The 23,966-nt window shown below is 42.9% G+C and overlaps 1 protein-coding gene across 7 annotated transcripts in view; it reads left to right on the top strand.

Moving 5' to 3' along the window:
- Nucleotides 1–1,873: 1,873 nt before the first annotated feature.
- The window catches only part of LOC101168870 (histone acetyltransferase p300), a 33,554-nt gene continuing 11,461 nt past the window's right edge, over nt 1,874–23,966 (top strand). Inside the window, exons 1-20 of one of the 7 annotated variants that reach the window (XM_011478485.3) lie at nt 1,874–3,713; nt 5,359–5,966; nt 6,557–6,736; nt 8,100–8,406; nt 8,795–8,908; nt 8,987–9,229; nt 9,347–9,452; nt 9,546–9,674; nt 9,824–9,941; nt 10,045–10,228; nt 10,429–10,506; nt 10,713–10,798; nt 10,913–11,065; nt 11,266–11,742; nt 12,488–12,727; nt 12,822–13,008; nt 14,479–14,630; nt 16,208–16,447; nt 21,673–21,761; nt 22,726–22,836. In XM_011478485.3, coding sequence (XP_011476787.1) covers nt 3,620–3,713; nt 5,359–5,966; nt 6,557–6,736; nt 8,100–8,406; nt 8,795–8,908; nt 8,987–9,229; nt 9,347–9,452; nt 9,546–9,674; nt 9,824–9,941; nt 10,045–10,228; nt 10,429–10,506; nt 10,713–10,798; nt 10,913–11,065; nt 11,266–11,742; nt 12,488–12,727; nt 12,822–13,008; nt 14,479–14,630; nt 16,208–16,447; nt 21,673–21,761; nt 22,726–22,836 — 3,896 coding nt within the window. In that variant the 5' untranslated portion in view covers nt 1,874–3,619. Of the gene's footprint in view, nt 3,714–5,358; nt 5,967–6,556; nt 6,737–8,099; nt 8,407–8,794; nt 8,909–8,986; nt 9,230–9,346; nt 9,453–9,545; nt 9,675–9,823; nt 9,942–10,044; nt 10,229–10,428; nt 10,507–10,712; nt 10,799–10,912; nt 11,066–11,262; nt 11,743–12,487; nt 12,728–12,821; nt 13,009–14,478; nt 14,631–16,207; nt 16,448–21,672; nt 21,762–22,725; nt 22,837–23,966 lie in introns of all 7 variants that reach the window. The other 6 variants (XM_011478486.3, XM_011478491.3, XM_011478489.3 and 3 more) reach the window with 6 other exon arrangements.

The raw sequence follows: 23,966 nt of genomic DNA, 5'->3' as shown, positions 1-23,966 counted from the left end.
CTCCCACAGTCTAAAACATGCTTCATAGAATATTTGGCGTCTCTAAATTGCCACTATAGGTGTGAGTGTGTGGCTCTGCGACATACTGATGACTTGTCCAGAGTGGAGCCCGCCCTCGCCCAACAGCAGCTGGGTTGTCTCCAGCAACCAGATGACTTCGAAAGGGATTCAGCGAGTTCTGAGGATGGATGGATGGAAGCTCCTTTGGGACATTTTATTTATTACTTTTGTTCACTTTTATAGTTTTTTTGAAATAAAAGGTTGTTTATTCTATTTGAAAATGAATGAGAAAACTTTCAAGCATTTCAAAAACTGTACAGTCTTTTGGACCAAACTTACCTTAGAGCACAAGAGAATGTAAAAGAGATGAAGAAGAGTATGCAAGCAGGTTGGAACAGGTGGATGAAGGTTCCCAGTGTGATGGGTGACTAAAGAGTGTCAGCGGGAATGAAGGAAATGAGTAAAGACTGTGGTGAGAGCAGCCATGCTGTTAGTTTAGAAGCTCTGTGAAAGAGACAAGAAGGAGAGCTGGAGGTAGTAGAGATGAAGATGTTGAGACTCTCTTTGTGATTGACAAATATGGATAGGATCAGGAATTAATCCATCAGAGGAATGGCTCATGGTAGATATTTTAGAGATAGAGGCATAATTTACTGAGGTGAAAACTCAAGGTAGAGCCCAAAAGACAAAGTCAATTATTTTGGAGAACTTGCAGACATTCCGATATTAAATATGTGTGTGTGGGGGGGGGGGGGGGGGGGGGGGAGGACACATGATTGAAAATCACAGCACCCTCCACGGACTGGTGATCTGTCCTGGGTGTAACCCCTTCACCCAACAGCAACTGGGATAGGCTCCAGTAACCCTGAAAGGGATGGATGGATGGATGCTTGCCACTTAAAGGCAAACTGCCATTATTTTCCTCATCAAATATTAACATTGCAGAGGAGTACAGGACAGTTTTTTGTTATAATAAGCATGCTTATTATAACAATATGAGACCTTATGAAAAAGAATTATGAAAAATGTTGCTATCTTAAAGTCCCACTCGTCTTGTCTTTTGATCTATTGTAGTGAATTCCCAGTGGTCTGTTTATTCTACCAGTTTTAGACAAAAAAAAAACAAAAAAAACAGTGTCGTCAGTTTCTGGAGAACGGTGAGAGTTCATTAGAAATTTACCTCTGATTAGTGGGTGGGAGTGAGTCTGATTTCATTTCCCATCATCCATTTGTTTACACCTTCTCTAGCTGGCTTACAGCCCCTCACCACCCCAAAGTTATATTAAAGGCATTTTTTGTCTGCTTCTCCTTTACAACGATTAGAATAAAGAAATACTGAGAAACACTGGTTTTATCCTCATTTTCTTTATATATGTCTTCCATCATGGGGCAAATGCCGAAAGGACGCGTTAAAAACACGGTTTTACTTGGAGTGGGTATCAAACTCTCAAACTCCAATTTGGAATTTATCTGATTGTGTTTTAACATGTGTAAACCTGTTTTTTTTTAATCATCAGATGTCCAAAATGTCTAAAATGTATGCCAGGTGTCGTGTTTTTTCTAATTATTTTAGGCTTTTATTTTCAAATACCGGCAAGTGAGTTATAGTTTGAGTCAAATAAACAGTTTTTACTAAAGTAATTGGAGGAGGGGTCGTCAAAGTTGTAGTTTTAAACCGTTTTGGGGGTAAAAAATGGTGAGTCGGCGGCGGAACTCCTCTTGCTTTGGACTTAAAGCAGAGAAGCGGGGCGCCGCTGGCCCCCGCAGATTGAATTCGATGACCACCGATCCGCTAGTGGACCTCTTCCGGACACTCCCGAACACTCACGAAGACAGCCTCTCCTCTTCTTCCCTTCCTTCCTCCTTCCCTCCTCCCCTTCACGCCTAATGTAGCCGTACCTCAAACCCTCCCCCCGTATCAGAGTAGAAACAACAAGCCGCCATTTTGTTGTGCGGACAGACCGTCAGAAACAGGAGATAACCGATAGAAGGAGCGACTCCGGCAGCCGACGGCAGCCGCTCCGGGAACCGCTGGGGGAAGCGAGAGCAGCCGAGTCCTTTCCGTGCTTTCCGGCGGAGGGGAAAGCATCACGACCAAAAAGATAAGACGTCCGTGGAGGCAGAAAACCGCTCGGCGGCATATGTATTTAGGAACATAAATGTATGCATGAGAAGGAAATACGCCGAAAAATCCAAGGAAGGGGGTGTTTGCGGAACGGCGACGGGGAGGAGAGGCGGAAGAAGAAGGGAGCTACGAGGAAAAAACCTGCGAAAAGGAGAAAACATCAACATGAAATTTCAGAATGTGTTCGCCGCGGAGGAAGGATCGAGCCCGCATAGACAATTATATAAATAAATTGCTGCCGGGCAGACGGGAGAGGTGGAAAGAAAGAAAGACGGGTTTAAAGAGAAGGGGGCAATTGCCAGGACCAGCACGAAGGGGGGGCAATCACCATCACAAAAGAGTCCAGAGCGGATTTTGGTCAGCTCCGAAATATTTCAGGGAGGTGTTTATGGTCATCTGAAGAAGAAGAAGCCATCATCTTGTCGGGTGATCTTTACTGTCATTTGCCTGAAAATCCTCGTTTCGTCCTTTGCTCTGCTTTCTGCTTGTCCACGCGTGGCCGAGGTGTCCTTTTAAACCAGGGGGGGCAGAAAAAAAATAAAGAAAAGTGACAATTTTTATCCGGCTTTTTTCATCCGAGAGGGAAGGAGCACAAAGCAGATCTTCCAAATGAAACTGCCTGGATCAATCGAGCTGTCCCGCTGATCGCTCATTAGATGATTGCCTTCAAGAATTGAGGAAGAAAAAGTGTTTTTTGTTTTTTTATTCAGGGAGATTTTTTAAATCTTTGCAATCTGACTGCAAAAGACAGCTCTGGTTGGGGTTGCATCAACCAAATGTGCAATACCTGCTTTTTTTCTGTGCCTTGCATGGTCACTAAGTGCACAGCTGAACGAGCAGAACTATGGGATGGATTTGATTTTTATTTGAGTGGATGCAGGTGCCCCCCACCCCCCATCTTTTTCTCCTTTTTTGACTCAACGCTGCCGTTTACTTTGGAGGACTAAAGGAATTTCCAGTTGTCCGATGAGAGATGCTAACAGTGGATTTGTGAAGCCCCTGCAGGAGTTCTCCAGAAGTTATCGAGGGGATACCCCCCACGCACACATACACACACACACACACTTGACTGTCGCCAAAACAGTTGTGGATCCTTTACTGGTGGGGGGGGTTTCTGTGTGGATGATGGCCCGCAGGACTGAGAGTGGCTCAGTGGACGGCTCCTGGGACGCACAGGAGGCTACATGAGGTTGTCAGAGGGCCGCACGTTTGCCTTTTCGCTGACTCCACCTTCCCACCTCCTCCTGTTCAAATCTGTGAAGAAACAAAATCTCCGACAGGGGAGGGGGGACTGATATCTGCAGAGAGGTACAAGCCGAGGGGGAGAACTGAGAGAGAGAGACTCCAACAGAGCCGTCCTCTCCCCTACCGTCCCCCCGAGCGGTGGGGGAACGATCAGAAACACTTAAAAACTAAAGGGAGCCGGAATAAAGGGAACACACTCGCCCTCGGTGGATCTACAGAGTTTTATTCTTATTTTTATTCGTAAAAAATATGGCCGATAATGTCCTGGAGTCCGGCCCGCCTTCAGCTAAGAGGCCCAAGCTATCCTCTCCAGCGCTGTCTGTCTCTGCCAGTGATGGAAACGGTATGTTGCATGCACACATGATGAAGAAAATTAAGATACTAAACTAGCATCTTTCCGGGGGGCTTTTCGTGTCACGCGCGTAGTCGGTAGTTAAGTCCCCAAAAAAGTGGCACAGCAACTTAGTTTGGTTTAACTCTCTGCTGTCCTCATATCTGTTTACATATTTATGTGCTTGCGGTTTGTCTGTGAAAGTGTCTAAAGGCAGATCCGGAGAAAAGCAATGCAGTTGTGCAGCGGGAGCAACTTCCCAGCAGTTCTGTTTTGATGTTAGCCTCAACAGGCTAACTAGCCCCAACTAAAAGATTCACTTCCAAACAATGGGAGTCAAGACACATCAGTTCGCTTTCAGATATTTGACCACTTTAAAGGGGACTTGAGTGGGAGAATTGGAGCGCGTGCACTTCAAATGAAACCCATACGACATACCCGACGAATTTCCAGACAAATAGCAGGCATTTCCGAAGCAGCTTTAAGGGAAAGTAACTGCAACCGAGGCGAGCGGGCGAGCTAACTAGCTTAAAAAGACACCCCCACCGCCGGAGCGGCTCAGCTGAACTCTGTAAAGAAAATAGGAAATGGTTTGTTGCATATTATTCTCCCTTGTTAAAGCTCGCCTTTCAGTCATCACCAAACTCTTTGTTTGTTTTTTTTAAGCTGAAAAGCACATTTCATGTCCTGGAAATACGTTTTTCCATGGATACTCTTATGGATGCAGAACTATTGTTAAGCTAGCTATTGTTCGTCACTTCATTAACTTGGGTGATGGTTCAGCAGCTACCAAAAGTAGCCATTAATACCTTTTACAGTTTTATAATAAAAAAACAAAAATCGCAGAAATCAAAGTTGTAATTCCTGTAAGTTTGTCTGTTTTTTATTTTCTCGAACTAAATTGATTTAACGCTTAAAATTTTCTGTTGCCTCCCATTGTCTAAACTAAAACGGTGCTCCTTATTTTTTTTGTTTGTTTTAAAAATGACACTATGTTTCATTTCCAGAATGCTAATAGTTAGCACTTAACCCTACAAAGAAAATAAACTTTAGTAGAATGGCATAATTTCTCCTCAGTGCATTTTGTTACTACAACGCTTGGTTACACTTAGATTTTTACTTATACACATCTGTTTTTTTTCCTCTTATTTACCCTGAAATAATGCACATTAAATTCCGGATCTTTAATGAACACGCTCATTTGGACTCTGTTTTAGGTCAGGTTGAAAGTCAGAAGTGTGCCGTTTTATTTGTGAAGTTTGAGTTCAGGCTCTACGTTAGGAAACTTTTTTCCCCCTTTGGTTACATTTTGGGGTCGTCTAGATATTTGATCTTACAGCGTCTTCCTGCGTGTTGAATTTCTCGAACTTTTTACATTTTCGCGCCCCTGTACCAAATAACTGTATAAACTATCCAGGTAGTGGAGTGTTTACCTTCTGCGGCTTCCCACCTTGTCCACACTGCGTTTGCTCTTCATGTATGGAACTGCACCAAACCACAAACAGACACCCAGGAGATTAGTGCAGGTTATGAGAGGCTGCCGCTGATTTATTATAGAGGCTAAAGGGAGAAAATGAAGAGATTATTTCTTGTTTTTAAATTGATTTGAAATGTTTTCTTTTGGTCATCATTGAGATTTTTCTGTTTTCTTGGGTAGATTTTGGTTCCCTCTTTGATCTGGAGCATGACCTCCCAGATGAGCTCATCAATTCTTCAGACCTGGGGTTGACAAATGGAGGGGATGCCAGTCAGCTCCATACCAGTCTTGGGGGGCTTGGAGTCGGGATTGGTGGGAGTGGCCAGGATGCGGCTGCGAAACACAAACAGCTGTCTGAGCTTTTGCGTGCGGGAGCACCGGCTCAACAGGGCGGTCCTACCTCCAGCAGTGCACCATCTGGGCCCTCCATGGCAATGATGGGGAACATAAATGTTTCTTCTAGTGGACCTCAAGGCATGCACCCTCAGGGCCAGCAGCAACAACCTGGATTAACACAGCAGGTTGGAATGGTGGGAGGCGTGCAGGCGCTCAGTCGGGCAGCTGCCTTGATGGGCGCCCAAAACGGCAACACTGGACAGCAACATCAAGGGCTTATGGGAGCTCAGGTTCTGAACGGCTCGCCTAGAATGGGCTTCCTCGGAAATGCTGGTATGGGTACCAGTGGTAATCTGTTGACGGAGAATTTGCAGCAGCAACAGGGGGGTCAGTCGGTCGGAGGCGGCGTTCAACCGGGAATGAGACCTCAGCAGCCGGGAGCGCTAAACAAGGTGAGCACAGTCGCAGCAGAACACACCGAACTCACTCCACTGTTAAATCCAGCTTCTGCACACCGCTCTCCTCTGCATAAATGAGTCTCTAGTATATGTGAAATGTTGTTTAAGGGAAATTTAAAAAATCTATACAAAATCAGATCCAGAACCTGAGAAATCCAGATTGTATACAAAAAGTAGGCTCTGTTCTGAATGGACCGACTAAACTGTAGTAGATCTGCAGACGGGTTTTCACAGCAGGTGCAGTCACATTTCTAGTACAGCATTGGCCTCACAGTTGCATCCTGGTTCAGTCCGTGGTATTGATGGTTAACCTCCCTGTTAGTCAGTCTCCCACATGGTAGTGATTTAGCTAGAACGGTACAGGAAGGCGTCTCTGCACAGCTTTGTTCGGTGCTTTGATTTCCCTGCTGTTAGAGGAGTGAATGAAAGTTGGATTGTTTTTCAGTGGTTGTTGCTGATGATCTTTACTCCTTTTAATTGTATGTTTATTTTCTTTGGTATCATGTGATATGATCCAATGAATGAACCTCTTTTTCTTCTTTTCCTTGCTTTCTCTTTTCATTTGATCATCTGTCTTTCCTCAGATGAGCATGATGGCCAACGCGGGCCCCTATGGTGGTCCGTACAGCCAGTCTGCTGGCCAGGGGCTGGCTGGAGCCGGGCTGGGCCCACAGCTCCAGAATAAAGCAGTCCTGCCCAGCAACGTTGCCCCCCAGTTCAGCATGGACAAGAAAGCCCTTCCTGGTCAAGTCATGCCCGGGATGGTAGGAGCTGAACGTTTTTCTTTGATTATTGAATGAACACTTCGAGGTTACAATACAGTCGTCCATAAGAAAGTTCAGATTCAAATCAAGCTAGCTATGAAAGGTACAAAAAGTTTTTTTTTGCATTGTAACAATGAACTTAGTTTCCTTTCAGGGGGTTGGAAAAAAAAACCCGACATTTATTATTCCTGTCAAATATTTTTCCTGGTAAAATCTGGCCAGTGTGTATTTTTAGGACACAGATCAGAATGAAGAGCAGAGATGAAAATCCTCTACTACTTCTGGCTGTCATTAGCTTTATTTTACTCTGGAAATCCTCCTGTCTGAGACATCAGCCTTCTTATCAAGATTTTAAAATGAAAATAGAAAACTTGTCATGATGTCTTTTGCTCATACTTCAGCCTTGTGTTTAAACATTCACACATATGTTGTTCTCCAGGTGCTAAATATTGCGTTTGAGTCTGAGTCACATTTAGCCAGGTGGAACAATGTTCAGACACACTCATCTGATTCCAGTGCTTGGACTACAAACAAACTAAAATCACCTCCCAATGCTTCAAAAAGACAGTTAAAAAAAAAAGGAAGTGGCTGTTTTGCTTTTCTTTCTTAAAAAAGCAGATTTACATCATTTACATAAATAAATGAAAAATAAGAAATAGTGTTGCTGCTTGGAGTTTTCTGTTTCTGCAAGTACGTTTGTATGGTTTCCACAGCACCATTATTCTCAGGTTTTCTTCAGGTTCTCCTTGACGTTAACTGCATTAACAGCTGAGGAGTTACGGCAGTCGAAAAATTTAAACACAGTAGCTAAAGCCCTGGTGTAAAAAGGGTTAATCAGATCAACGCAGAGCCTCTCAACTCAGTTTTGTTCTATTGCTAATAAATCCTCCTGTAAGCTTCGATGCAGCCTTGAGTGACACCACTTAAAGTGAAACCTTCAGCTTTGGAAGTCACATTTGCTTAAACAATTCAATTCTAGATCCCAATGAACATCTGAAAAGAGTATTTGCTTAAATGCAAGCTTTTTCAATGTTTTTCTAGAGGGAAAGCGCCACATTTAGTTTTTACCTAAGGAAGGTAGATGATGTGGGAAATCTTTTTAATGACAAACCATCCCGTTGGGTGTTAAAATTTTGAGGAGCCGAAGGAAAAGTTTCCATCAGACGGATCCATTTGTGGTGAAAGAAGAATCGGTGAACATGTAAGGCAAAATGAAAAACCCGAATGTGCAACACATCTGGTGTGAATTTTGTACTATTGATCTGTCATTTTAAACTGGTTTGATCTGAACTTCAGGATGTTGGAAAAGCTCTGTTACATCAAAGAAAATCTTCAAAGCTTCTCTTCACACCTCTGTTGTCAGGCTCCTCAGCAGCAGCAGCAGCCTGGTGGCGTCACTGGTGGACCCATCGGTGCAGCGGCAGCAGTGGGAGGACCCCAGGTCGGCCTTGCGGCTGTGGGAGCAGGACCCAGCACCACGCCCCCCACCGCCGACCCAGAGAAGAGGAAGCTCATCCAGCAGCAGCTCGTCCTCCTGCTCCACGCACACAAGTGCCAGCGAAGGGAGCAGGCCAACGGTGAAGTGCGGCAGTGTAACCTGCCCCACTGCCGCACCATGAAGAATGTGCTGAACCACATGACTCATTGCCAGGCTGGCAAATCTTGCCAGGGTGAGTCTTTTTTCTGTTAAACCGTGGTTTTATCCTGTATTGATGACAATGTAAACACTCTTTTCCCTTCAAGTTTGTTCTTTTTCCTTATTTAATTTGTTTTCCCCCCTAACTTAAATCAGTTTTTCCTCTTCATCTGGCTGAGTTTCTGTCTTTTCTCCTCTCTTCTCCATCTGGATGTAGTTTCTTTGCACTGACTCATACAATAACTTTCTCAATTTCCCTCCTCTGTCTTCCTCTTGTCCTTCTCCCTCTTATCTTTGCCTCATTGCTTATCCACCTCCTCCAATCTGTCACAGTTTCTCTCCCCATTTGGTTTCTTGTTTTTGCACCAATCGTCCGTTCTATTAACTTTTTTTTCTTCTTTTTTCTGCTTGTCCTCCCTTAGTGGCACATTGTGCCTCGTCCAGACAGATCATCTCCCATTGGAAAAACTGCACACGACACGACTGTCCCGTATGCTTGCCGCTGAAAAATGCCGGAGACAAGAGGAACCAGCAGTGTAAGTGTATGGGCAGTGTGTGGGTTCACAATCCTGAGTGGATTTCACTGATCTTTCAGTTGTTTCTGTTTCTTCCAGCTCTTCTCAACAGTGCAGCGATGGGTTTAGTCAACGCTTTAGGTTCGGGTGTTCCAGTTGGACAGTCCAGCACTCCTAACCTGAACCCCACCAACCAGATTGACCCCAGCTCCATAGAGAGGGGCTATGCTGCACTGGGACTCACATACCAGGGCAACCAGATGCCCCAGCAGCTCCCCCAGACTAACATGCCGAACCAAGGGCTGCAGGGACAGCCTGGGATGAGGACTTTAAACACCATGGGTGAGTTCACTTTATGGATCAGTCTATAAAGACCCAACATGGCCTTCGCTGGGGTTGTGTTTAGATGTTAGAGTGCTGCTGGTTCAGTAACAACGCTGGACTTTCATCTCTTTTTAGGAGGAAACCCAATGGGAGTAAATGGTGGAGTTGAGGTGCAAACCCCCAACCAGCAGCCTGCCCTCCTTCCAGATGCCATCATGCACAACAACATGACAGCACAGAGGTGCAGAACACAGTCCAAAGAGATGGTTTAAAAGTCAAAATTCATTCCTGCGTTGCTTGAAATATGAACCTCTTCTGTGGTGTTACCCTGCAGTTTGATGAACGACAGTGTGGGGAACCTTGGCTCCCTGCCTGCAGCTGCTCCTCCTTCTGCTGCTGGAATGAGGAAGTCCTGGCATGAAGACATCACGCAAGACCTCCGCAGCCATCTCGTCCACAAGCTGTGAGTCTGCTGTGTCTCGTAAACCGTCCCATGAAATGGAGCTCAGGAAGAACACTGAAGAATTTCTTTGGATCTTTTTTTTTTTTTTTTTACTTGATTAGGGTGTAAAGTTGACTCTCTTCTGCATCTCTGTGTGTTTGTGTGAGCAGTGTGCAGGCCATTTTTCCCACTCCTGACCCAGCTGCACTGAAAGACCGGCGGATGGAGAACCTTGTAGCTTACGCTCGCAAAGTAGAGGGGGACATGTACGAATCAGCCAACAGCAGGGTAGGAAACCAGCACAACCAGAGCACAGATTATCATTTGTTAAGCCTTTGTGATGATTTTAAAAAGAAAATCTTCTTCCATATTCCAACTGTTTCTCTTCTAGGCGGAGTACTACCATCTCCTGGCAGAAAAAATCTACAAAATCCAAAAGGAATTGGAAGAAAAGAGGAGGACACGACTCCAGAAGCAGGGCATGATGCCTGGCCAACCTGGCATTGCCCCCTCTGGTCTTCCACAGGGGCCTCCTAGCATGGGTCAGCCACCCATGCCTCCTGGACAACCTCTCAGTACGTAAAAGATCTCTATGTAGATTCAGCCGTTCATACCAGTCATACATGATGAAAAGAGCATTTGAGAGCCTTCAAAGCTTCCAATCTTGTGTTGTCAGGTGTACAATAATAGGATGAGAGCGGGACATATAGCAGAATGAGAGTTTTTGTGATCCCAAAGGAAGGATTTGTGATGTCTGCAACTTCCCATCTTTCAGATGGTCCTCACACTGATCCGTCCATGGTCCGACCCACCGGTCCAAACCAGATGGTCAACAGGATGCCGCATTCAGCAGGTAAATCCCTGAAATGTGGAAATCACAGAGTATTGTTTATAATTTAAGCAACTTCTAGGATTGTATTTTATTTTTTAATGTATTTTTCTGTTGCAGAGAAATTCTTAAACTCTTGATTTATTGGTAAAAATGTTATGTGCAAAATATTTTTTTGATAGTTTTTGTTTAACTTCTGAGCTCTTTGTTTCTACTTTTTGCCCGTTTAGGAATGAACCAGTTTGGTCAGATGGGGATGCAGACGATGAGTCAGAGGTTGACGCCTCCCCTTCCTCATAATCCTCAAATGAACCAGGTGAGCCTTAGATACTTTTCTGAGTAAACAGAAGTTTGCAATTTCAAGAAAGCAGACTGGGGTGAAGGGTGACTTTCATGTTTTTTTTTTGTTTTTTTTTTTGCTTGTCTTCAGACGACGATGGGGGTAAAAAGGATGGGTCAACCCAATGCCACCCAACTGCAGAACCAGTACCTCCCTCCAGGCCAGTTTCCCAGCTCTGGTCCTGGGCTTGGGTCTGGTCCTGTTGGCATGAACCAGCCAGGAACACAGACTGCTGTGCCTTCAGTAAGCTTAAAGCAATGTTGTGAAGAAACTATTTAAGCAGATATTGCATCATTTTGACCAACATCAGGGATTTATTTGAGGGGCATAAAAACGGTCACGACAAGAAAGGAATATTACAAAACAAACACTAAACTTGACTTTTTCTGCTTCTATTTTGTTAAATAAATAAATGACACAAATGTTTTGTGTTGTTGTAGCAGAACCAGATGTCAACGCCACCTTCTCTCCCAGCGAGCAGCCCCGCACCACAGTCCGCCTCTTCTGCCCCAGGATCTGGAGCTCCCGGGGGAGCTTTGGGTCCTACTAACTCCAGCAGTGCTGGACCTCTCACCAGTCTTCCACCCTCCTCCACGCAGCCAAGCTCCTTCCCCCACTGCCCTCCGGTTAGAACAAGCTCCCCCTCACCAGCACGCAGCTTAACACCTCAGCCGCATCAGACGCCGCCCATGTTGCCTCGCTCGCAGACCCCGCAGCCGCAGACCCCCAGCACACCTCAAGTGCCCCCTCCACAGCATTCACAGCAGCAACAGCTGCCGTCAACGCAGAGCGCAACCTCCGAAAAAGCCAGTCAGCCTTTGCAGCAGACTCACGGGGCCTCCCCGGCTCCTCAAGCAGGTCAGAGCTCTACGGTCCCGGCACAGAACGCGCACGTTCCACTGCAGCGGCCACAGACCCCTGTAAGTACTAAAGCATGTTTTGATTTTATTTAGCTTGTATTTTAGGTAAGGTTAATAACCCTTTGAGATCCCATTGGTCTTTTAGTTATGATTATACAATTTTTAGCCAAAAAAACCCAACAAAACAGTAGTTTTCTAGGACATAGTTTCTGCAGAGCGGCAGTAGTTTATTAGAAATTCACCTCTGAGTTGTGGGTGGGATTGTTTTAAATTTGAGAATATCTCTTGCAGTTCGTTTTTTAATTGGATTCAGGGTAATTTGGGGTCATTTTGTCTTTGCTACCATTTCTGAAAGATTTGACCAAAACATGAGATTTGTTTTGATCGTCATTCTATTCCCGACTTTGTCCAGGAGATCTTTTGAGTTTTTGCAGCACAGAAAGTCAACAGCCTGACAACAGAATGAGCTGCAGTAAAGGTGTGGTTGTGGCCAGGAGGAACCGTACTCTGCAGCACACCTGATTTGCCTAATCCAGCAAACATATCGGACCGCAGTAAAAATGCAAATGCTGGTCTAGAGATGACAGTCGTTTAGTTCCTAATTTAGTTTGGTTAGGAAGTTCTTTGTTGCTGTCCCTCATCAGCAGTTATGACTTAAAGTTCCTGAAATAAATGACAAAAAGGGGTGGATCTTGATCATTTTTATTATAAAATGTTAGTCTAGAAAGTCCGGAATTTATTTTTTTAAGTGTAGGAAAGCAGTGGGTGTGTTCTAATTGTCCTCCCTCCTCCCCCTTTGCCTCAGCTCTCGCCAAAGCCTTCTCTAACGGCAGACGGACACGTTTCTTCTCCTGCGTCGGTCGCAAGCGCCAACGATCCCACATCCCAGCTCGCCGCTGTCGAGGGCCCTGCTCTCAGCCTGGACAATGTCAAAATGGAAGTGAAAAAGGAGGAGGAGGAAGATGAAGGAGCAGAAGGGCAGGGCGATGGCAAAGGACATATTGAAAGGGGTTCATCAGAGGTGAAGGCAGAGGAAAAGCCAGAGGTGAGGTTCTGTGAGACTGTCAAAGATTTGGAGTTTAGCTGTGAATCACTGCATTTCAGCGAAGGAGAAAGTAAATCTTAATTCTGTCTCTCAGATTAAGAAAGAGAAGCCATCTGGAGATGGGTGTAAAGGCGAGCCCATGGATACCTCTTCTTCCTCTGAGTCATCTGCAGGAGCAAGTGAGGACAAAAAGCCAGTGGTGAAGAAAGAGCCTAAAGAGGAAGAGGAGGGGTCAACGACCACCAACAGCTCCCCAGCCACTGCTCAGAGCAAGAAGAAAAGTGAGCATCAAGTCGTCACTCTGTCATCGTCATCACCCGAACGGATCTCATCCACCTTGATGGGCCCAGAAAATACTCTGTGATGAGCTGATGAGATTGTTTGATTCTTTTGCCTTTTTTTCTGGTTATTTAAAGTTTCAGGCGATTATAAATATTTGCTGTCCGTATAGAGACGGCGGGTCTAGAAATGCATCTATTTCTTCTGGTTTTTTCCTGACAGTTGTAAGTAATACCGGAGTCAAGTCGGCTCTCAAGATATCCACTAAATAGCTTTTCATACAAGCAGATCCAGTCCCATTCTGGGTCTGAATTTTATAAACCATAATGCTAACTTTGATTTGAAATTCTGCTCATATATGGCGATGTTTTCAATCACAGATTGATCAGTCTTCAGCTCCAGTAGTGTGTGTGCCGGACATCCAGTGAACTATTTTCGATCAAACTCCAGATTTGGTCAGGTTATATCTGGTAACCATAGTGTTAAATAATTGTCTTCAAAATGCCCCCACGGAATGTTCATTGACATTAACATAACCTTGGTCCTCCTTTCTTAGCCAGTTTAAACACACCAAGCTTTAAAGGGCCGCCGTGGTGCAGCGGTAGGGTGGTCGGAAGATCGGAAGATTGCAGGTTCGATTCCCGCCTTGCCCGACCATGTGTCGAAGTATTCATTGGATAAGACACTGAACCCCACCCTGCTTCTGGTGGAAGGCTGGCGCCAGTGGTCGGCAGCGGAGCCGCCACCAGTGTGTAAAAGTGTGTGTGTGTGTAAATGGGTTTGTGACTGTAAAGCGCTTTGGGCCTTCAAGGAAGGCCATTTACCATTTAATGAGTATCATTGTTTTAGCTGAAAGATGGCCGAATCTGACATTTGAGAGGAAAGTAACGTTGAAAACACCTAACAGTATGAAACCGGCGTTTAGAAACACTGATGGAGACAATTGTAAAGTTTACCTGCCACCCATTGTGAAGTTTGGGGCTCCTTGACTCCAGAGGCAGCATAATGATGGGATGTTGTGATTTGTCTCATGCTGATTTAAATGTTGTGTTTTAGCTCTTTAGTCTCGACCATCTCGGCTGGAATTGACCTCATCAAACCCTGGTCTTTATCAGATATGTGAGCCTGACAGGCATTACCATTGGGGCCAGGAGTTCAACTGTGATTAAAAAGACTACGGTCCGGTTTTAGCCCACTTTAAATCTTGTAGTTCGATTAAATATAGCACACTTAATTAGGAAGGATAAAAATTGTTTAATACAATTAATACAAGGAAAATACCTTTTTGGAAGTGACTTATCTTTGTGATAAACCACCTTGTGGTGACTTGGTCAGCTGACCTGCAGAAGTTTACTTTAGATTTGGAACCAGCTTCAAACAGGAATTCAAGTCCTTCATTGGAGCTCTGGTCTTTTTTTCTAAACTCTTTTTTTTAATGTCTTTCTTTTTGCTCTTTTCATTTTCTTTTCAAGTCTTTAAGCCGGAGGAGCTGCGTCAGGCTCTGATGCCAACCCTGGAGGCTTTGTACCGCCAGGACCCAGAGTCTCTTCCCTTCCGCCAGCCGGTGGACCCCCAGTTATTAGGAATACCTGTACGTATTCGAACTAGTAACAAAACTAACCTGGTAAGGGACTGCGCTGGCTGCCATTTTGCTTCAACTCCTGTGAATGCTTAGTTTTTTTTTTCTTCATCCAAGGCATTTTTCTTTTCTTTTTTTTTCATTTCATTTTTGCTTTGAATTATAGATGTACTTTAAATTCCTATTAATCTTTGTTTGTTTTTGCTTCATTGCATGACAGAAGTTAAATTACGTTGCTAGACTTGTGTGTGCTTTAGCTTGTAATGTCTTGTCTGAATAATATTGTCAATGAAAGCAGTGACTTGTGAACATTTCAGCGAACCACACTGTATTTTGATTCTGATATGCAAGTGTAGAAAATCCTGGCATTTTAAAAAGGCTGCAGACAATAAATATGTGACCTCGAATACAGTGGTAAGTTGGAGAGTCTGATAAGATTTCAGAAATGGAGTTTTTGCAGTTCACAAGTCAAATGCTTTCATTTACAATCACATCTATTTTTGCTTTTCCGACATCTTTTTCATTTTTGTCATCATGTTATTCCATTGCTTGCTTTAGTTGTGCTCCTCCTCAGCTGTAATTGGATGGCGCACTTTTCAGAGGTGGAGCAAAGCCTGTTTCATGTTTTCCTACACAAATCTGAGCCCAATAGTTCTGCCTGAGCCTCTTCTTTATGAAATCAGACATCTTTCAGAGGAGCGAGCGGCAGAATATTGGCTCGGCTCTCCCTCAGCAGCTTCCAAGTGATGCAGCTTCACGAATCAAAGTCTCAGGCTGCACATAAACCCACTGTTGGGCTGTAAATTTGCCTCTGCAGTCTGTCAATGTAATCCGCATCACTTGTTTATCCATGTGACTGCTTCTATTCAGAGATGAGGGTCTACTCATAACTCTTGTTGCCATGGTGACACTGAGACGGACCCTGCTCTTAGGAAATTTACACCTTTTGGGGTTCTTTTACCTGCTCTTCTCTCTGCTCCTTTTGGAATGGATGCACTGGTTTCAGGAGGAGCAAAAGGGAACAGAAAAGTCTGGGGAGCGTCATCCATTCCCCCACATTTGCTTCACCTCCCAGTTCATGCAGCTTTTACTGCTATTAAGTGTAGATCTCTCTGCTTGTTTCTTATAGCACTGCTCTTTTCTTCTTGGTTTTGCACCCTTATTATCATCCCTTTAATCAATATTTATTGACCATGAGGTTGGATGAAGTTTTGAATTGATAAAGAGTATTATTTTTAGGTAGTTTCCTTTTTTCTCTGTTTTTTTTTTTTTTTTTTTTTTTGCTAAAATGTTTCTCTACCAGCTCAGACTGACACCTTGATGTTAGTTTCGGGTGCAAAGCAGAGAGCTAGAGGGCAGACGTTGTCATGTCTCTCTGTCTGCACGTGAACCTTCTTCTCTGCAGCGCTCAACAACACTGTCCCCCTGCACCCTCTTCTTTCCCTGCTCTGGTCCCACCCGGCTGACTGCGGCGCCTTCACCTCGCCCTTCTGCCCCACCTTCCTCCACTTCTCACCCCGGATGACCATTCTTCCTGTTCTCCCTCCTCTTGCTTCTCTCAACTCCTGAACTTTACCTCAATCTTTCACTCCAATCTGGGATGGCACTCCCTTCCTATCCAGGACTACTTTGACATCGTGAAGAACCCCATGGATCTGTCCACCATTAAGAGGAAGCTGGACACGGGACAGTACCAGGAGCCGTGGCAGTACATTGAGGACGTGTGGTTGATGTTCAACAACGCCTGGCTGTACAACAGAAAGACGTCGCGGGTCTACAAGTACTGCTCCAAGTTGGCTGAGGTGTTTGAGACGGAAATCGACCCCGTCATGCAAGGCCTGGGGTACTGCTGTGGGAGGAAGGTGAGGGGCAGCCATTTTTTCAGATCCTGTTTTTTCATCCGGATGTTTTAAAAGTTGAAGTGACTCTTTTTTTTTTTTTCTAGAGAAAAGGTATGGTTTAGATTAAGTTTTAATAATACATATTGAGACAACAGACTGAGTGCAAAATAACTTCAAATCCCAAAAGTGGATTGTTAACAAAAATTCAAATTTTAGTTGGATATTTTCAGGCTCAGACATTTTACTGTTTGGTTCAGGTTTAAATAACATTCTAATATTGGGCAACAAACTATAGACTTTATATTAAGGATATTTCATTAAAGAACCACTCTGATGAAAATGATGTTTTCAACATGTTCTTGTGACATTTCTCTTTTGAGGACATGTTTAAAGAAAAATTAGCTAAAAATTGCATTTCTGGCTTTTTCTATATCAAAATCGTAGTGAATCAGGAGCAGACGAATAAAATGCTGTTGTAATAAAAAAAAGATTTTAATAGTGATAAAGTAAATACACTGGGCAGGCTCCCTGCTCCGCTCCAATGCATCCACTTGTAGACGACTAACTCCATTAACGTCTTTATTTTCCTCGCCTGAGCTGCTATCTGGCTCAAACTGCACGGCTGGATAGCTCTAATATTAGGGCTGTAAGTTAGTGGGAGAGTGTGTAAACAGATGAATGTTGGAAGTAAGGTCCGGCTTACTCTGCACCATTGGTCCCGTCCACACAACTCAGAAGTGAGTTTCCAATTAACTTCTGCCACTCTGCAGGAAATGGGTCCTAGAAAACGACAGGTTCATAATCATTATAAAAGATCACTGAGAATACTTTTTCAATAGATAAAAAGATATTTGAAGTGGGACTTCAGCTGTTTTGGAAACTGTAAGTCCTGTTCTGAATGGCAAACAGAGCGGTAAACATTTGTCCTGCTACCCATAAGTCACATTAAGTGAAGCCCCGATATGTTTGGTAAATGGTGACTGCATTTACAAGGACGTCATTATGCTGCTGTTACAAAGCTCATCTGAAGAATTAGACACTCGCATGGATTCGCATGGTTTACTAATGAGTTTGACTGGAATCAATTCATTTACGCTATAAGACCGGCAGGTTATGGGAAAAAATGAATCCAGGTTATCACATTGTTGGATTTTAATAACGCATTTGTTTAATAGTGCTGAAAATAAGTATTTGATCAATAACTAAATTTCCCCTCAATTCTTTTTAATGTGACCTTGGTTATCAATAATAGAGATTAGAGGTTTTCTGCAGGTTCTCAGCAGGTTTGCACACACTGCTCAGTCCCTCTGGGATTCACCCATTCCCATATATACAGTTATATCCTGCACCTTTTCCTTAATACAGCAACTTCTGTGTCTATTTAACAATTCAAGGTCATTTGTGCCCCACCAGGTGAGATCATGCACCTGGTGCCAAAGAAGGTGGAGGGAGATGGCCAGTGATTTTGTTTTCTATTTTCTAATAACTGCTCCAACAGTTGATCTCTTCTCATCAAGCTGCTTGGTTTTTATAGATTGGGCAATCTCCATTGTCTTCATGTCTACAGTCTTGTCCCTGGTGTCCTTTGACGGCTTATTGGTGCTGGTCATGGTAGAGAGGTTGCTGTCTGAATGTTGAGGGTGTGGACAAAAGTCTTTTACAGAGATGATCAATTCAAACAGGTTCCATTAGTACAGGTAACCAGTGGAGTATAGAAGAGGTTCCTAAATAAATAAGAATGAGCATGTCTGCCAGGAACAGAATTCTCACTTGTTTATAGGAGTTAAATACTATCTCTGCACTATTATACAATGAAATCCTTTATCAATCATATGCTGTGATTTCCTGGATTATTTTATTTACATTCTTTCTCAAAGTTAAAGTGTATCTGTGATGAACATTACAGACCAAACTCATCTTTAATGGGACAACTTACCAAATCTGTGACTGCCAAATCCATTATTGCCCCGCTGCTCACAAAGGCAGAAGTGTAAATTCTGTTGTTGCAGCAACACAAAGAAAAATGTCATAAAAAATTAACCCTTATGCAAAAGTATTTGTTTACATAAACACAGTAATCTCAGCTAATAACCTTTGCAGAAAAAGTGTCACATAAGCTATGATCCTATTTCCCTGAAAAATGAGTTAAATCATAGCTTTTTGTGTGTTTGTTGGTAATAGATCTTGTATAGCGGAAAAGTCTGTATCAATATTGTTAGGAATATTGATTTTTGGGTTAAGCAGAGTGTGTGGGATGTGCCCAGGAAAGCAATTCCAATTCTTTGCCCAAACTGATTGTTCTTTGGTGTAAAGGATCCTTAAAATGGAAAGATAAATCATGTCCATTTAACAGTTGTTTTGTTAAAAAACTACAAGTCTCAGTGGTGGGGAACATGAGTGGGCAAAGCTCAGATTTGGTGTCACTTTGTGCTTCATAGACGTCCTTGGTCCACCCACCGCTGATTACCTCAGGTTTGTCCAGACAGTAGCATGAAAAAAAAGGCAGCTTAGTTGGTAAAAAAGCAGAAATGCGGCCTTGTTGCACACCTCTGTTGTGGAAGACCCAGACACTGTCACAACAGCCAGACACCGTCTCTTCATGCTGACTACCAGCCTGCTCAGTTATAGCTGTGGGATGGCATCAAATTCTTCAAGCCACAAGTCAGTTCATGTGGTTTTGTTGGTCTCTCTGTTGTGAACAGCACCCTGGAGCTCAGGTGTTACTTGGGTCTTAGGTCAGAACTGCTGGCTGCCCCTTACATCTCCTCTGCTCCTTCTAATGCTCCAGCGTTGTCCTCTTTGAGGATAGTTTGTCTTCAGTTTGGAGATGGTGCAAAGGCTTACTCCAAATAATGCCTAAAGTCCCTCTCTGATCATTTTTTAATGTATTTTCAAAGAGTAACGTGTCATATTACGCGTGTTCTGCCTAAAAAAAAAAACTTAAAAAAAAGTGTCATTTTCTAAGACTCAGTTTTTGCAGTAGAAGTTCACCTCTGATTTGTGGCAAGACCGTTGGCACTCAGAGACTCCGCCCCCATCCCCTCCCATTTTCTGTGAGCTCTCTGTTTACACATTCTCTCATTAGCTTTTAGCTCTTCCTAACATTACTGTTGCAACAATCAGTGAGCAACATTAGCACCATCCAGCAGTACAGTTTGGAGCCAGCTGCCAGCTCAGACGAGGAAAACAAAGACGTACATGAATCAATTTACCTACAAGTGGATGCATCAGATTGGAGCGAAGGAAAAGACGCAGACAGTCCGATGGACTGAGAGCTCTGGAGGCCGTTTGAGCTGTAATTTAAGCTGTAACTTCTGTTACAGCAGGTTCAGCTGTTTAGCAGAGACTAAAAAAATTTTCTCACTTCACAATTTATGTTTCTTATTAACGTGGCGCCATTTAAAGGGAAAACAAGTCTTAAAACGGTATAAAATCTATTCCCAAGCAAAACTGTTACAGCAGATAGTCTACAATAAAAACATTTTCTTCCTTTTCTACTAAGTTTGTAGCCAAAGAGCAGCTGTTTGTTGCAAATATGTGCATTCAAAACCAAAACATGTTATAATTAATGGAATCCTTTAAATGTCAGACAATTTTCCAATTAAGATCAGGCATGAAGACTTTCAGGTGTATTTAATATTTATAAACAACATTGATCCTTGATTGGATTGTTTTAGTCTCACGACCAGCATTGTTACTTAAGATGATTTATGTTTGTTTAGTTTTTTTACAGTTTAGTGCGATTGTCTAGAAATAAAAAAGACTGTGGTTCTTTTGTTTTAATTCAATAATTGTTTATATGAGTTAAACACATTTAAAAACAAACATTCTTTGGCATTTTGACTTCAAATACTTACATTTTGTCCATTTTGGACAGAATTAGAGTTTTTGTTCTTTGTTTATTGAACCCAAACCGACCGCTAACTTAAGCTTGCAATTCAAGTTAAGTCAGATTCCCTGCTGCCTCTCAAAGTGTATAAACGAGGATGGTTTATGTTTCCTTCTGCTTTTATTTTCTAGCTCTGTGTTCATCACTATCTTTGACAGAAAACGATATCACCAAACTTTCTCCAGATACGATATTCCGAATGAATAAATAGTTGTTTGTACGCATCCGAAGAGGCCGTTCCATAGCTGTGTCAATCAAGACACCCCGCCTTCTTTTTGCTTCATGTTAAACACAAAATTAGTAAGAGATCAGGCCCTTTGAGGGGTCCCCTATCGAAAATGAAAGGACAATGCGGAGGCACGAACCACTCTGCACAACGCGTAGGACGGTTGCTTTCGCAAAGTCTATTAATCTCTAATAATGTACGCCTTGAAAGACCATATCCTGCTTATAACATGTTTAGTTACAAAGAAAAAATGAAAATTCAATCAAATATTAGTAGTTTTTAATATTTAAATCAATTTTTATAGGTATGACGTGTTGTCGGGGTAACGACTACAGGGCGAGCAGCGACCTAAAGTCATCCCTTCAGAGGGAAAGTTCCACTCTTACCGCACATTTTTGTCCAAAAGATGAAGCAAATGTTTGTTTTAAAGAAACAAAGATCACAAACAGATCGCTTAGTTTTATTGCAAAAAGTATCCACCATTAATTCTGGTCATTAAATGTGTATCAATCAAAGAATTTCTTTATTGATTATTAAAAAAATAAGTTATGAATATATATTTAATCTGTACCAAGCAATAAGTGAAGAACAAAAAGACAGACAATGAACTATTCGAAATTAAAGGCTACATTGCTGTTGATGGTAAAATTGGATAGATATCAGGATATATGTTGAAGGACAGAGATCTTTCTTCTGTCTTTCTGTTGTGATAAAGCGCAGAATAACGTATTTCCATCTATTTTCCAAGTGTCTTTTGCTCTGTTTAGGCCAGAGCCATTCTATTTTACCAGAACTTTTTCTAGGTGTCTATTATCACTTTTTATGGAAAGCTTTCAGCCAATCAGAATAAAGTATTCACTCGAACCATGGAATAAATGAATGAATGTCGAGTGCAGTTATGTTATTAAATGTCAACTTATGTGATGAAAAAGGGTTAAATAAATGAAAGAATTCTACATTGGAATGAATGGTGATGAACTTGCTTACAAAACAGATCCAGACTCGGCTTTAATTCTTAAACTACTCTTTTGAGTTCAGGCTGGTTGATCTCACTTTAATGTGGATTCATGGGATCACAATGCAGTGCAACAACTTCCTCAGATATTAAATCTGCAAATGTTTTCTTCCCAGTTTGAGTTTTCGCCACAAACTCTGTGCTGCTATGGGAAACAGTTGTGCACCATCCAGCGGGACGCTGCGTACTTCAGCTACCAGAACAGGTAAGAGCCGCCGACACGCCCATCCAGTTTACTAGTCGAGATCAAATCTGAGCCAGTGAAATTAGCTTCCATGTGTCGTGTTATGGCAGTATTGTTATTTCCTACAGCTTAGCATCTACCAATCAGTACAATCACAGATGAGTTTTGGATTTGGCTTCAAATGGTTAACGTGGCTTCATCTCCATCTTCATAGCGTTAATACTTCATTATGTTGTCATTCATGAAGTGGGCTCCTGTCTCTTCTGGTCTGAGCGAAATTAAGAGCTGCCGTTTCTCTGTGCACAAACTGAGGGGGAGGAGTGCGGGCGCAAGCTCGCCGCCACAAGAAAGGAGCCCACTTCATAAATGGACCGAAAGGATGATGGATCTGTGTTCTTTTGCCATTAATTTATTCTTCCCTCATTCACGTTTTCATATTTTGGAGCGCATATCATGAATCTGCACTTCCCCGCTCCTCCACAGTGGTCTCTCATGTTGCTGTAATGTTGTTGCTGTTTGCCACTGGATGTCTGACGCTAATCTTTGCTTTGCCTTGGCTCTCTGTCCTCTGTTGGTTGTTGTTCACATCCTCCCTCCTCCGTTCCCCTCCCCGCCTCCCTCTGTGCTCCTTCATTGTCTTCGTCTGACCTGTAACGACTTATTCCACGCTTATTTTTTTATATACTCATTTTGACCTCCCCCTTCCCTTCTCCTCCCCTCTCTCCCTCCTTTTTTGTAATGCTTGTGATGTCTGCATTGGCCTGCTTTGGTGTGACCAATCATCCACTCTGAAATTTACGCAAAAAATCAAAACACCCGCCCACACAAAAATCCTGCATCACGATTGGCTGCTGGCGACGACCCATCTTGCCCTCTGCCTCCTCCTGTGTGTGCGCCACCCCTGGCCTGTCCTGCCCTGCCCTGATTGGCGGCTGCTTCTTCGTGCCCTCTCTGTGATTGGCTGTGCTGATGACGAACGGTGTAGTTCACCAAAATATGGGCTTCTTGCTGACAGGTACCACTTCTGTGAGAAGTGTTTCAACGAAATCCAAGGCGAGAGTGTGTCGTTGGGGGACGACCCCTCCCAGCCTCAGACGTGAGTCCGTCTTTCTCCTGCTTTCATGTAATGAAACTGCTAACATGACAACACACTCTTGGTTCATTCAGCATTTGCATCAGCTGACAAAACCCCGACCCGCCCCGGCTTTCTGAATAGATGAATCCTGAATAAACAATAGTGATTTTTACAATTTTTTTGTTTTATCATTAAATAAATTGCTTAGGGGAGCCGGTTTAGCTCGTGCTGGTTTGTGGCGCCTGCCGTCCGTGAAACCAGGGTTTAACTCCGGGCTGCTCACTGTTCCCCCCTCTACATCTGTGCCGGTCCCAAGCCCGGTTGCTTTGAGAGGGTTGCGTCAGGAAGGGCATCCGGCGTAAAACATTGCCAAGTTTACCATGCGACTCGTTCGCTGTGGCGACCCCTGATGGGAAAAGCCGAAAGAGAAAAAAAGAGAAAAAAAAATTAAATAAATTGCTTAGACTTCATTTGGGAGTAACTGACACCTCCCCTTTCAGCTTTTGTTTATTATGAAAAGTTAAAACTTTAGCTGAAGGGGCAAACACTGTCCCAACATTTACAGAGTAGAAATGATAAAAACGTTATAAAAATAAAGATATACTGTAAAATATTGCTATGTGGCATAAACAATAGATTCCACATTGACATTAATTAACATAAATTGGGAATTTTACGTAGTTTTACATATTTAATAGTCCTAGCAAATCAGCTTAAAAGCACAAACTGATCGATATTTCAGGGCTTGTTGCACAACCTGTTGTGTTTAGTTTAGCAATCTATTGTAGTTTTATAACTGATTTTATGTTTGATGTTATAATAATAATATTATATTATTTTATTATATTATTATAACGCATTCATAAAATATTTGTATATGAATAAAACTGAGTTGAAATGTAGTTGCAGAAACTTTAGACTGGGGAACTAATAGAGACTAAAAGGAAAACACAATTATGTAGAGTGTGTTTACACAATACAAAATGAGTCTCGCTATCATTTTGGATAAAAGTCAGTTTTTCTTATGAAATAAACTGCTTTTTTGATTTATCCATTTTTTGGACCTTTAGAAATTCAAATAGTTACATTTCCTGCTTGTTAAAAGTATTTTTTTCCATATTCCTGTGTCTACAGTGATAATAGAATTTATT

The sequence above is a fragment of the Oryzias latipes genome, chromosome 8 (assembly GCF_002234675.1).
Source record: "Oryzias latipes chromosome 8, ASM223467v1".
In the NCBI taxonomy this organism is placed as follows: Eukaryota; Metazoa; Chordata; class Actinopteri; order Beloniformes; family Adrianichthyidae; genus Oryzias; species Oryzias latipes.
This window is presented reverse-complemented; position numbering and strand designations above follow the sequence as displayed.